At 39.0% G+C, this 14,734-nt stretch overlaps 2 protein-coding genes across 3 annotated transcripts in view; both read right to left on the bottom strand.

Moving 5' to 3' along the window:
* LOC128203635 (DNA-dependent protein kinase catalytic subunit-like) overlaps nucleotides 1-10,083 on the bottom strand; it is a 106,869-nt gene extending 96,786 nt beyond the window's left edge. For both annotated transcript variants that reach the window (XM_052905138.1, XM_052905147.1), the window contains exons 1-5: nucleotides 9,945-10,083; nucleotides 7,424-7,500; nucleotides 6,820-6,912; nucleotides 5,621-5,695; nucleotides 173-281 (exon numbers count right to left, since the gene is read on the bottom strand). In XM_052905138.1, the coding sequence (XP_052761098.1) occupies nucleotides 173-281; nucleotides 5,621-5,695; nucleotides 6,820-6,912; nucleotides 7,424-7,500; nucleotides 9,945-10,083 (493 nt within the window). The remainder of the gene's footprint in view (nucleotides 1-172; nucleotides 282-5,620; nucleotides 5,696-6,819; nucleotides 6,913-7,423; nucleotides 7,501-9,944) is intronic.
* Nucleotides 10,084-12,356: 2,273 nt separating this feature from the next.
* LOC128243284 (monocarboxylate transporter 3-like) lies at nucleotides 12,357-13,930 on the bottom strand. The gene has a single exon (XM_052960958.1). The coding sequence runs from the start codon at nucleotides 13,850-13,852 to the stop codon at nucleotides 12,578-12,580; it is 1,275 nt and encodes a 424-aa protein (XP_052816918.1). The 5' UTR covers nucleotides 13,853-13,930; the 3' UTR covers nucleotides 12,357-12,577.
* Between the last annotated feature and the right edge of the window lie 804 nt (nucleotides 13,931-14,734).

Here is a 14,734-nt window from a genome sequence, read left to right as displayed (position 1 = left end):
GTTGATATTAATACAAGCACAGAAGCTCTGCAGTTTTTTTTCCAGTTTTAAGGAAATGGTGACAGGGATTGTGTTTTGTTGGAATTGTCAAATACAAAATAGAAATTATCACTACACGGAAATATTGATTTGAAAAAGCGGTCATTGGACTGTTGATAAGCTGGGTCACTACCTGTCGGAGTGAGCTTGGATGCCTTTGTGAGCTCATTGAAGAACTTGTTGATAATCTTGTCTACTGCCAGCTCCTTACCCATTGCAGAACCCACCGACAGCTCAATCACCTGTTACGTAAAGACATATATGGCAGATTGTTCACAACTTTGTTAAAGAAAAAAAGGTCGCTAAATTGCACTATCATTACAATTTATACAGTTGTTACCAGTACCTTGGTAAGTAAGGGAACTGTTGCATTCTTCACCTTGGCTTACCTGTCCCTACTGAACAGAGCAATGCTTACCTTGGTAAGTAAGGGAACTGCTGCATTCTTCACCTTGGCTTACCTGTCCCTACTTAACAGAGCTATGCCTACCTTGGTAAGTAAGGGAACTGCTGCATTCTTCACCTTGGCTTACCTGTCCCTACTGAACAGAGCTATGCTTACCTTGGCAAATAAGGGAACTGCTGCATTCTTCACCTTGGCTTACCTGTCGCTACTGATCAGAGCTATGCTTACCTTGGTAAGTTAGGGAACTGCTGCATTCTTCACTTTGGCTTACCTGTCCCTACTGAACAGAGCTATGCTTACCTTGGTAAGTAAGGGAACTGTTGCATTCTTCACCTTGGCTTACCTGTCCCTACTGAACAGAGCAATGCTTACCTTGGTAAGTAAGGGAACTGCTGCATTCTTCACCTTGGCTTACCTGTCCCTACTGAACAGAGCTATGCTTACCTTGGTAAGTAAGGGAACTGTTGCATTCTTCACCTTGGCTTACCTGTCCCTACTGAACAGAGCTATGCTTACCTTGGTAAATAAGGGAACTGCTATGCTTACCTTGGTAAATAAGGGAACTGCTATGCTTACCTTGGTTAGTGAGGGAACTGCTGCATTCTTTACCTTGGCTTACCTGTCCCTACTGAACAGAGCTATGCTTACTTTGGTAAGTAAGGGAACTGTTGCATTCTTCACCTTGGCTTACCTGTCCCTACTGAACAGAGCAATGCTTACCTTGGTAAGTAAGGGAACTGCTGCATTCTTCACCTTTGCTTACCTGTCCCTACTGAACAGAGCTATGCTTACCTTGGTAAATAAGGGAACTGCTATGCTTACCTTGAAAAATAAGGGAACTGCTATGCTTACCTTGGTAAGTAAGGGAACTGCTGCATTCTTCACCTTGGCGTACTTATCCCTACTTAACAGAGCTATGTCTACCTTGGTAAGTAAGGGAACTGCTGCATTCTTCACCTTGGCTTACCTGTCCCTACTGAACAGAGCAATGCTTACCTTGGTAAGTAAGGGAACTGCTGCATTCTTTACCTTGGCTTACCTGTCCCTACTGAATAGAGCTATGCTTACCTTGGTAAATAAGGGAACTGCTATGCTTACCTTGGTAAATAAGGGAACTGCTATGCTTACCTTGGTAAGTAAGGGAACTGCTGCATTCTTCACCTTGGCGTATTTATCCCTACTTAACAGAGCTATGCCAACCTTGGTAAGTCAGGGAACTGCTGCATTCTTCACCTTGGCTTACCTGTCCCTACTGAACAGAGCAATGCTTACCTTGGTAAGTAAGGGAACTGATGCATTCTTCACCTTGGCTTACCTGTCCCTACTGAACAGAGCTATGCTTACCTTGGCAAATAAGGGAACTGCTGCATTCTTCACCTTGGCTTACCTGTCCCTACTGAACAGAGCTATGCTTACCTTGGTAAGTTAGGGAACTGCTGCATTCTTCACTTTGGCTTACCTGTCCCTACTGAACAGAGCTATGCTAACCATGGTAAGTAAGGGAACTGCTGCATTCTTCACCTTGGCTTACCTGTCCCTACTGAACAGAGCAATGCTTACCTTGGTAAGTAAGGGAACTGCTGCATTCTTCACCTTGGCTTACCTGTCCCTACTGAACAGGGCAATGCTTACCTTGGTAAATAAGGGAACTGCTGCATTCTTCACCTTGGCGTATTTATCCCTACTTAACAGAGCTATGCCAACCTTGGTAAGTCAGGGAACTGCTGCATTCTTCACCTTGGCTTACCTGTCCCTACTGAACAGAGCTATGCTTACCTTGGTAAATAAGGGAACTGCTGCATTCTTCACCTTGGCGTATCTGTCCCTACTGAATAGAGCTATGCTTACCTTGGTAAATAAGGGAACTGCTATGTTTACCTTGGTAAGTAAGGGAACTGCTGCATTCTTCACCTTGGCTTACCTGTCCCTACTGAACAGAGCTATGCGTACCTTGGTAAATAAGGGAACTGCTGCATTCTTCACCTTGGCTTACCTGTCCCTACTGAACAGAGCTATGCTTACCTTGATAAATAAGGGAACTGCTATGCTTACCTTGGTAAATAAGGGAACTGCTATGCTTACCTTGGAAAGTAAGGGAACTGCTGCATTCTTTACCTTGGCTTACCTGTCCCTACTGAACAGAGCTATGCTTACCTTGGTAAATAAGGGAACTGCTGCATTCTTCACCTTGGCTTACCTGTCCCTACTGAACAGAGCAATGCTTACTTTGGCAAGTAAGGGAACTGCTGCATTCTTCACCTTGGCTTACCTGTCCCTACTGAACAGAGCTATGCTTATCTTGGCAAATAAGGGAACTGCTGCATTCTTCACCTTTGCGTACCTGTCCCTACTGAACAGGGCAATGCTGATAACCTTGGTAATACCTTGGCGTATCTGTCCCTACTGAACAGAGCTATGCTTACCTTGGCAAATAAGGGAACTGCTGCATTCTTCACCTTGGCTTACCTGTCCCTACTGAACAGAGCTATGCTTACCTTGGTAAGTTAGGGAACTGCTGCATTCTTCACTTTGGCTTACCTGTCCCTACTGAACAGAGCTATGCTAACCATGGTAAGTAAGGGAACTGCTGCATTCTTCACCTTGGCTTACCTGTCCCTACTGAACAGAGCAATGCTTACCTTGGTAAGTAAGGGAACTGCTGCATTCTTCACATTGGCTTACCTGTCCCTACTGAACAGAGCAATGCTTACCTTGGTAAGTAAGGGAACTGCTGCATTCTTCACCTTGGCTTACCTGTCCCTACTGAACAGAGCTATGCTTACCTTGGTAAATAAGGGAACTGCTGCATTCTTCACCTTGGCTTACCTGTCCCTACTGAACAGAGCAATGCTTACCTTGGTAAATAAGGGAACTGCTATGCTTACCTTGGTAAATAAGGGAACTGCTATGCTTACCTTGGTAAGTAAGGGAACTGCTGCATTCTTCACCTTGGCTTACCTGTCCCTACTGAACAGAGCAATGCTTACCTTGGTAAATAAGGGAACTGCTGCATTCTTCACCTTGGCTTACCTGTCCCTACTGAACAGAGCAATGCTTACCTTGGTAAGTAAGGGAACTGCTGCATTCTTCACCTTGGCTTACCTGTCCCTACTGAACAGAGCAATGCTTACCTTGGTAAATAAGGGAACTGCTGCATTCTTCACCTTGGCTTACCTGTCCCTACTGAACAGAGCAATGCTTACCTTGGTAAATAAGGGAACTGTTGCATTCTTCACCTTGGCTTACCTGTCCCTACTGAACAGAGCTATGCTTACCTTGGTAAATAAGGGAACTGCTGCATTCTTCACCTTGGCTTACCTGTCCCTACTGAACAGAGCAATGCTTACCTTGGCAAGTAAGGGAACTGCTGCATTCTTCACCTTGGCTTACCTGTCCCTACTGAACAGAGCTATGCTTATCTTTGCAAATAAGGGAACTGCTGCATTCTTCACCTTTGCGTACCTGTCCCTACTGAACAGGGCAATGCTGATAACCTTGGTAATACCTTGGCGTATCTGTCCCTACTGAACAGAGCTATGCTTACCTTGGCAAATAAGGGAACTGCTGCATTCTTCACCTTGGCTTACCTGTCCCTACTGAACAGAGCTATGCTTACCTTGGTAAGTAAGGGAACTGCTGCATTCTTCACCTTGGCTTACCTGTCCCTACTGAACAGAGCTATGCTAACCATGGTAAGTAAGGGAACTGCTGCATTCTTCACCTTGGCTTACCTGTCCCTACTGAACAGAGCAATGCTTACCTTGGTAAGTAAGGGAACTGCTGCATTCTTCACATTGGCTTACCTGTCCCTACCGAACAGAGCAATGCTTACCTTGGTAAGTAAGGGAACTGCTGCATTCTTCACCTTGGCTTACCTGTCCCTACTGAACAGAGCTATGCTTACCTTGGTAAATAAGGGAACTGCTGCATTCTTCACCTTGGCTTACCTGTCCCTACTGAACAGAGCAATGCTTACCTTGGTAAATAAGGGAACTGCTATGCTTACCTTGGTAAATAAGGGAACTGCTATGCTTACCTTGGAAAGTAAGGGAACTGCTGCATTCTTCACCTTGGCTTACCTGTCCCTACTGAACAGAGCTATGCGTACCTTGGTAAATAAGGGAACTGCTGCATTCTTCACCTTGGCTTACCTGTCCCTACTGAACAGAGCAATGCTTACCTTGGTAAGTAAGGGAACTGCTGCATTCTTTACCTTGGCTTACCTGTCCCTACTGAACAGAGCTATGCTTACCTTGATAAATAAGGGAACTGCTATGCTTACCTTGGTAAATAAGGGAACTGCTATGCTTACCTTGGAAAGTAAGGGAACTGCTGCATTCTTCACCTTGGCTTACCTGTCCCTACTGAACAGAGCTATGCTTACCTTGATAAATAAGGGAACTGCTATGCTTACCTTGGTAAATAAGGGAACTGCTATGCCTACCTTGGTAAGTAAGGGAACTGCTGCATTCTTCACCTTGGCTGACCTGTCCCTACTGAACAGAGCTATGCTTACCTTGGTAAATAAGGGAACTGCTGCATTCTTCACCTTGGCTTACCTGTCCCTACTGAACAGAGCAATGCTTACTTTGGCAAGTAAGGGAACTGCTGCATTCTTCACCTTGGCTTACCTGTCCCTACTGAACAGAGCAATGCTTACCTTGGTAAGTAAGGGAACTGCTGCATTCTTCACCTTGGCTTACCTGTCCCTACTGAACAGAGCTATGCTTATCTTGGTAAATAAGGGAACTGCTGCATTCTTCACCTTGGCTTACCTGTCCCTACTGAACAGAGCTATGCTTACCTTGGTAAATAAGGGAACTGCTGCATTCTTCACCTTGGCTTACCTGTCCCTACTGAACAGAGCTATGCTTATCTTGGCAAATAAGGGAACTGCTGCATTCTTCACCTTTGCGTACCTGTCCCTACTGAACAGGGCAATGCTGATAACCTTGGTAATACCTTGGCGTATCTGTCCCTACTGAACAGAGCTATGCTTACCTTGGTAAATAAGGGAACTGCTATGTTTACCTTGGTAAGTAAGGGAACTGCTGCATTCTTCACCTTGGCGTACCTGTCCCTACTGAACAGAGCAATGCTTACCTTGGTAAGTAAGGGAACTGCTGCATTCTTCACCTTGGCTTACCTGTCCCTACTGAACAAAGCAATGCTTACCTTGGTAAGTAAGGGAACTGCTGCATTCTTCACCTTGGCGTACCTGTCCCTACTGAACAGAGCAATGCTTACATCCTGCAACAGAGATAGAACTCATTAAGATACTAGAACATTACACGATTTTAACGTAGGCACATATTTAACCCAGTTCGGACAATAATACATTGTCAAATTTCTGGTGGTATACTATACATAATATTTGAGAGTTTCCTTTGTTTCATCTATACATATACTTCCATATTGGAATGGTAACAAGAAAGTGGAGCTTAACCATTCAATAACGGATGGGTAATGGGCCCTGCTAAGACGGTATGCATAGTTACACCAGTTACATATTAACTAAGTTTCAAGTCAATCTTGAAAGCTTTTAGTTATGGCCAAAGGCTAACTAGACCATTTTTTATGGCCAAACGGTATGTCTCTCTGATGCAGTTCACCTCTTTATTTAAATGACAAAAAGTTTTGACTGGAAGTAATTCATTTAAACCAACCACCCTACCCTCTTTCTTCGCTCTTATCCTCTTTTACCTTCTTATTTTGTTCTCAAACAGATTTAACGACTTTTGTATTCGATAAGTGAAAATAAACTAAGCTTGTTAACACACAAAATGTTCAACTTTTAGCTATTATCTTGTCTGTGTAAGTCGTCTGTAAAAAATCTTTAAATATTTAATAATATTAATAAAGCCAAATCATAAAACACTACCGCTTGATTCAATTCAACAATATCAACATCATTGTGTCATCTTCATTGTAAATTGTCCGTCACTAAATATGTACTTTTGCTAAGGTTGGGAGAAGAACTTTTTAAGATATATTCATCTTTTGTTGTAATCCTTTTCAAGATTGTACATGTGTTTCTGTTAGTTTTTATGTAATGTGTGTATACGCTGATAAAAAGAATATGTTTAAATTAAACCATGTGTCTGTTTTAATCAGTTAAATAAGGGGCATTACTTGATTATTTTTAAAGCAAGATTTACGGCCTTGCTAGAAATGGGCACAAAATTTCATTTCATTGTCTAGAAAAAAGTTATGGACATGGATAGGATGTTTTAGTTTACAACGACAAAGACACAGATAAAGACATCAAGGCTATTACAATAACTAGAGAATATCATTCAAAAATCAAACCAGCAAAAAAAAACCTCAGACAAACTTGTTTTTGTAATATCAAATTAGTTTTATGATTTTCTCACCTTGATATCCACAATATATGGAAGGAGTTTCTTCTGATACTTTTCCACAAACGCTGACAGAAATTCAAGCAGCTTGGCTTTCGTGGCTTGGAACTTAAGAAAAAAATTGATTCTTCAGTCACTTTTAAATATACTTTATAAAGATAGATGTATTCTTATGTTGTTGCTTGGCAATTTGACAATCCTATAATTCGAAATTTCCAGAAAATTTGAGTCATTTGTAGACTTGCTTTACCAAACATGGAACGGCTTACATCTTCAAAACATTTGCTTTTAACATTGCAATTAAAGGTCAAGGTTCAAATACCACTAGGTGAACGTTCTCTTAACCTCTCAAAATAGAGATCAGTACAGGTTTCTATACAGGAAGACATATCAGTTTTTCATATCAGTTAACTGTTACAGCTACATGTACATGTATCTTCACGATCAAGCGAATATTAATTTGTATAAATGAAAACATAATCTGAAAAACTGTACATGTAAATCTCGTATCAATGGATAATAACATTAAATATCATTTGGTAAAGCTTACATTATAAACTATAGATGCATGAGCTATTAAAACCAGTTTAAAAATTGTTTTTAATAATTTACGCAATACCTCATCATTTGTGATGGTCTTGTTAAGGAATTTCAACACTCCGAAGTCCTTGTCAAAGAGACATGAACAACACAGATCTGAAATATGTCAGTCACATGCACATGTATAATTATAAGTGTCCATTTAAGATTGTAGTCAACATTAACCAGGGTCATTTTTTTAAGATTGAGGGCAAAATACAGCTCGCTTCTCCACCTTAAAAAGTATATAATGCCCCTATTTTGTGTCCAAATTTCCCTCCAGGTTGTCAAGACTATGAAGTAGAAAAAAAAGGCCACAATTAGATACATTCATACAATTTTTAAATGGGGAATTTATGGCTTTATGGCTTCATAGCTTTTTAAAAAATATTACACCATTGTAGCTATGTATTTTAATGGGGTCTACCTTTAGCAGGTCATTAAAATTCAAATTTCTGATGTTAGTTTGTTTCACTTCATTTCAAATTAAAACCTGTAATCTGTTTTTCATCTGTTAATCAAAATATAGCAATACATTTAACAATGGGGTAATGCAAGTTGTTAGGAGACTATTGATTAAAAAAATAAGTTAGTTTCGAACTTTACTAAACAAGGCTTTTTTACAAAAAATTGTGAAGAGGCCTAGCCTTTTCATTTTGGGAAATTTAAACGCGTGAAATTCTGCAAATTGGGAAATATAAATGCGTTTACGTCTCAAAATGGGAAATCGTCTCAAAATGGGAAATTGATAACAATTTAATTTTATGGACTAATTGTTCCTCAAATTATGATTTAAATTATACAGCATTCTTCTTTTGTCAACTTAAAAGATATAAAGAATAATTTGCTCAAACAGATTAATTTTTATTGTAAATTTTTGAAGTAAGATCTTCCTTTAGGGAAAAATATCTGGAAACTGGGAAAATATGCCATTTTTCCCGATTGAGAAGTAGCCTTATTTCGGCCCCTAGCAAAGAAGATGAAAAAGCCCTGCTAAACACCAACGTCCATACAAGAGTCTAAATATGTCAACCTTTCATTATAATATTAATATTTTTAGGGAAATAAATATTTCTTGGAATTTTTGGTTAATATTTAGGGTTTTGTGATAGATAATCATTTTTCGAATCATTTTGACTGATTTTTTAAGGAGGGGGTGCGGTTATGTCAAGGCAACTGCCACCTGTGAATTGTAGGTTAAATTACTGTCCATCATTTTAACCACTTTCAACCTGCAATGAATAATAATTAACTAAATTGATGCTTGGGAAATTTAACACTTAATTGGTGTTGAAATAGACTCCCTTACACAAATGGTGAATTATCCTCGACTAACCATGATTCGCGGATGTAAGGAATAAATACTTTGTCAGACATGCCATTTATTTATCCATATCTCCACAAGTATTAAAGAACAAACGGTCAAAAGTTCACGTAAATAATGTCAACAGAGTACAGACACTGAAACTAGGCCGCCATCTTGATTCTAGTACCTTGATTCGCGAGCTCTGACGTAATCTAGGTCAGCACGTTTTAATTAGGCCAACACTATTTTGATCAATTGTTTTTTGAGAAAAACAGTCAAACATATCTTTAAAAATGTTAATTTCAAAATTTCAACTTGTAATAAAAGATTTACAGTATTTTGTAAACATAAAACATTAAATCATGTCAAATTACTCGTAGTGGGGGAAAGTATGATTTAACCCAAAGACAAAACTGTCTCTTTAAGTGTATTTTCAGGAACACTGAACATTCTAGATGACTTAAGGACATAAGTGCCTTCCTCTCTGATCATTTTGTACTTAAGCATGTTTAAGGGCAGTTGGAAATAAATTATGAACTGCTTTATCACTGCTTAGGGATGCACCTAAAACAGAAATTAACACTCACTAATTTCTTTATTTTGACACTAAGACTATGGGTCATGAAAACACATATTATAAGTTTGCTTTGCCTTCCTACAAGAATTTAGGTCACGTGACCGTCATTGATAAAATGTATACAAAGCAGACGAAATAACCAGCGAATTTTTAAGGATGTTATGTGGCAAATATGGTTGGTTTCTATGGCAATTAATTTGGGATTAGTAAAACTACGTTGTTTGCAGTATTAACCATTGTTTCAAGTGAATTTATCTGTTTTAAAGACATTTTTTCGCGAGTTGGAAAGCATCTACTCTTGTAAATAGTTCGTAATAAAAATGACGTCATAGCTTTGCAGATACGTGCATTTCACATGATAACCAGGTAGAAACAAAGATGGCCGCGAATCAAGGTTGGTCGCGATTTTAGGGACTAGGACGATACATGTACTGTATCCCATTTCTAAAATCTACAGGTAAATTTTGAAATATGACAGATGCAGGTAAGTTTCCCTGAAACGTATAAATATCAATACATTTATCCAGACTAAGTTATACAAGTCATTAAAGTCGTATGATAATTTGAAAACAAAATTCGTCCATTTGTTGACATTTTTAATATCTGTTTACTAGTCGCGAAAATACGTGAAACTACATCATTACACAATTTCACTTCTATTTTTCGAATGGCATTTACCAATTTCTTTTTCATCTATTTCTTGTAGACATATTTGTTCGATATCAGATATCAGCGGAACCGAATCTTCCTTCCTTGAGGAAGTATCGGTCAAAATATCTTGCAATCTTCTTAGAATATCTTCTACACGGGCCGCCATATTGGCGGGCGATGCTAAACCTCGGTATCCAATACCCGGTACCCTGTATCGTGTATCCGGTATCACTTTCCGACACCGGTATCTGTCTACCGGGTTCGGTGATACTGGGATATTATCAGATAGTAAATCCCTGAGCCGCTCGACCCAGTAATTTTTGCTTGTTGAAGGCATGTTTATTAAATTACATCAAATGATTTTGGAGTTAAAATTATGAGTGTATTTTAAACATGTGGCTCTGCTGGTTTAATTGATCTATATATGTAGCGGTGTTTATTGCTTGTTGAAACATAGAAATAATTAAGATTTTTTTTCTTTCAATTTGTGCCTATGTTTGTATGCTTGTTCTAGAAATTATGTCATCACTTTTTGATAGTCCCGGTTTTATATTGCGAGCATTTTTTTTTACAGATTTGTTAATGCATAAATTTAGTCAATAGGGTTACATAGAAATTGTATTGTTTCTTTCTTTAATCAAATTATGTCTATAAAGAATACAACAAATATTTTCAGCCAATGAACTTGCAGATAGGCACTCATTAAGCTCTAAGCTAAATCATTAAGAATTTCAATGTCCGTTGTTGTTTAAAGGTCCGCCTACTGCCACTTATACACACTCCCTGCTTCATTGACAATGTGTCATTCAATGAAGTTGTACTCTAATACAGTTCGATGACCCGAAGTAACGTTTAAATGATTAAGAAGGGCTCGTTTGCTACGCTCACTACGCCCATTCGTAATCATTAAAATGTAACTTTATGCCATCTAACTGTTGCTAAGGCTCCGCTTGGTGTATCGCTAAGGAGTACGAAAAAGGGAATGTTTTCACTGAACGTGACCGTCCAGGAAACGGTGGCAGGGCTTTAAGACAAGATATTCTGACACTGGGCTACGTAGGCCTGAAGCATTGAACAGGGGTCGGGTTAGTTTAGGCAGTGTACACAACCTTCGGGTATTTGAATCAAAATGGAAAGGGAATTTCCCTGAAATCTGAACTTGATAAACATAATTAATAAAAAAACAACAACAGAGAAATAGACTGTGCAATTGCTGGCTTTTTTCTTATTATAAATAAAACGAAAAACAAAAAGTGTTTCAACTCCATTCATTTTAGCTGAGTGTCCGCATTTATTCAAATAACATTTGGAAATATGTCATTCCACAAAATCCCTGCCGACCGTCCCCCTCGTCACCCTGAAGATCACTCCGAAAATCCACTGTCAACTGCGAGATTTGCTTCGAGGACAGCTTTTTTTTTGCATTTTTCTATCTAATCTTGCGAGCCTTTCCATTTTTATCTGAAAAAAGTAGAAAAAATGAAACTTCGGAATTTGGTCAAACGATGCAAAGCTGAAATTTTGGCCAAGGATTGCATCATTAACGCATACAAGCAAATCTAGAATATTTCACACGTGTAAAAGCAGAAAATAGCATTGTCTTTTATACGCTAAGAAGTATTTTCATATATTATTTTTTCTGTCAAAACAGTTATTTAGAAATTAACGTCACTTAGGTGTTTGTTTACATGGGTTGTGATCCGTGGTGACCTATGGGAGAACCACTTTGAAGTCCCATTATTCCTCGTGCACCCTGATAACTATGCTTTGATTCACTGTCATGTGTTAAGTTAAAACCAACAGTTTAAATTGTCTGCTTATTCTAGTACCCTTTTTTATATTTCCTGCGTTTTCTACTGGTCTTCTTCGCCAATCTTATCTGCGCTACGATATTTACCGGTACATATCTTCTGCGTTGTATATGAAGGGATGATGTATAACGTGTATTAAACTGTTTAAAAATACAGACACCAAAGACAACTTCGAATGTACGCCGGTACATCAGTAAAAAAAGTTCGTAAAATTTTGAATTATATCATTAATAAATGTAGTGTTTTAGCTTGTATTTGCTGATCTAAGTTTAAACTGATTGCCAGTGAACTGTATTATTGCAAACATAATTAAGATTACCAAGAGTTAAGTTAGTAAGTATAACAGCTAAATTAAATTACTACGCGATCTACTTGCAGCGGACTTAAACAGACGCGATTTCACTGGAAACCGTCCACAGGTTGTTTTTCGATAAAAATGGAAGAGGAGCTCCGAATGTACAATATGTAAACTAAATTAAAACCATACTTGTACGCCCTAGACTGATTTCGTTCAAACTTATCTTTGGTCAATATATAAAAAAATACTTTTAAAACAAATACAACCGTTTACATTCTCAAGGCAATGAATTTATTGTATTAATCTGAATAACAACATCTAATAACATGAAAAACATAAAATATACATATATGCGCCCATCTTCAAGGAACCTAAAAGTAACCAGTGAATACATACTGGGTTATCAAGCAGACGGTACGCTGACTATGTTCATTTGCTTGCACTATTATGGAAATAGATCCTCTGGTAGTTAACGCCTATATTATTTTAGTCCTATGTTGTTTACCAATGTTCAATCATAAAATATAACAAGTTTGAATTATGATACCAGACTAAGGTGCTACACCAATGGTTTGAGTCACACGGTAAAGTAATGCTTGAATTATGAACAGGCACGCACTACATCCTACAGCGACAACTGTTGCAATGTAGAACGCTATTTCATACCCTCCAGTGAGGTCAGCGATGTAACCTCCCATGTACCCACATGCTATCTGCACGCTACCACTGAGGAAGTTACTCAACGCCACTGCCTTCGGAAACCTGTCAATGCCTTTTAATTCTAGCAACATTCCAGGTTGGATGCACATGATGAACCCAACGGAAATTCCTCTGAAAATGACACCCGCAAGCATAGTGCTATACTTCACAAAATATATCACAGTGAAATGGCCAAGTGCAAAGAACGCAAAGGACACACCTAATGGAATCGCTGCACGGGTTGATGGTCTTATCTTTAATAGAAGGGTCCCGCCCATTCTGCCAATGAGTCCAAAGAGGCCGACTAGAGAGAGGAGCACGGTACCTGCTTGACGTCCATATCCGCGAAGATCTGTCAGATCGACTATGAACCAGCTTTCAACCGCGCCTGTTCCAGGAAACACGGCGCATACCACCATGAACAGGGTAAATGCAACATCCACTCTTGATTGACAGGTACAGAATGGTAACTTTTCGGTTTCACCAACGTGTTTGTGTCTGGTAAAATAGCTTTCGGATGAATATAGTATAAGCCCGCATGGTAAACTGTTCAGCACTAACCCACTGGCTATGATGATAGCACCACTCCATCCGTACTCTGATATAATGAGTTCCACTATATTAGGAAGAGCAGTTTGACCAACTGCAGTAGCCATTGTAAGCAAAGCCAGCGCTGTTCGACGGTGTTTTGTGAATGCCCAGCCCACGGCAATAAAGGCACTCAGATAGTTAACGCTCATCGCCAGCCCACCGAATAGTCCAATTAGAATTATAACCATGTATATGTTCACTGAAAAAGAACTCATAAATAACGAAACTGCTCCAGATACCGAAGCAAGTATTGTAGCTTTTCCGACGCCATGTGAATGTATTGTCCCAGCGAAGAACAACCCACCCAAATTGGTCAGACCTTGGTACATACTCTGAACTAGAGCTGCAAGGGATCTTTGCGTGTCGAAGTATCTGATAAGTTCCACATAGATTACACCAAGAGACACGGTGAAACCTAGCGACATAAAGTGCATGTACATGCAAGCCATTAGCACAATAAGTTGTCTTCCCTTTGAGGGCTGCCTGTCCTCTTTTAGTTTTGAGATGAGGTGTATTTTCTCCGTTTCCTCCTTCATGATGAACTCAATGTGTGCAACTTAAATTCTTATAGACCTTTGAAGTGTTACTTGGTTTCCATGCCCGCTTATATAGACTGATGAATAATCCGGACTTTGATAGACACTGATTTCAGTTCGACCGTATATATACCAAATGAACAAACTGATGTCATGTTTGCATTTGACCAGTAAAGCATGAGACAGCATAATCATTAAAGGCACACTTAGCATGTATCTTGAAAAGGTGTTCATTCTTTTCAATACGTTTTACTTTTAATTCAACGTAAGCTACATGCAATTTTTACAGTAATATTCGATTTAAAATGTGTTTGCATAAACAAACTATGGCGACTAAGGCATGGACCGGTATCAGCGTGCCGGGTACGTTTTGGTGGATACCAGGCATACACAGAAATGAATTTTAAAACTCAGCAATACAATGGAAAAAAATGTTGTGTGTCATCTATTCAGAATTTTATACGTTTTATATATGGGCTGACATGAACAGTGTGGCATTTCGCAATTGTGGGAAAAAAACGATAAAAAAAACCTTCTGGACTACTTGTTAAGTTTCAAAAGGTTTTTTAAAAGGGAGAAGAAACCGTGTCTTGACTATTCTAGGACGTGTATATTCTTTGTAAGGACATTCAGGTTCCCGGGTACCAATGGGTAACTGACGAGAGGGATATTTTTCTGTTTGTGCATTTGAGCTCATCAAATTAACTTCCAACTGTAAATTTCCAATACCAACGATATTTAAAGTGTTGTGTTTTTATTAAATACTCTACATTTTGACAACTTTTTTGTCTTGGAACGAGCCAATTTATATGTAAATGCATGGACACCAGTGATATAAGACTGCTGACAAAAAATCAGTTCGCAGATTGTCATAGTTAAGTT

The sequence above is a fragment of the Mya arenaria genome, chromosome 2 (genome assembly GCF_026914265.1).
Source record: "Mya arenaria isolate MELC-2E11 chromosome 2, ASM2691426v1".
In the NCBI taxonomy this organism is placed as follows: Eukaryota; Metazoa; Mollusca; class Bivalvia; order Myida; family Myidae; genus Mya; species Mya arenaria.
The sequence above is the reverse complement of the archived record's forward strand: the minus strand, read 5'-3'. Positions and strand labels throughout refer to the sequence as shown.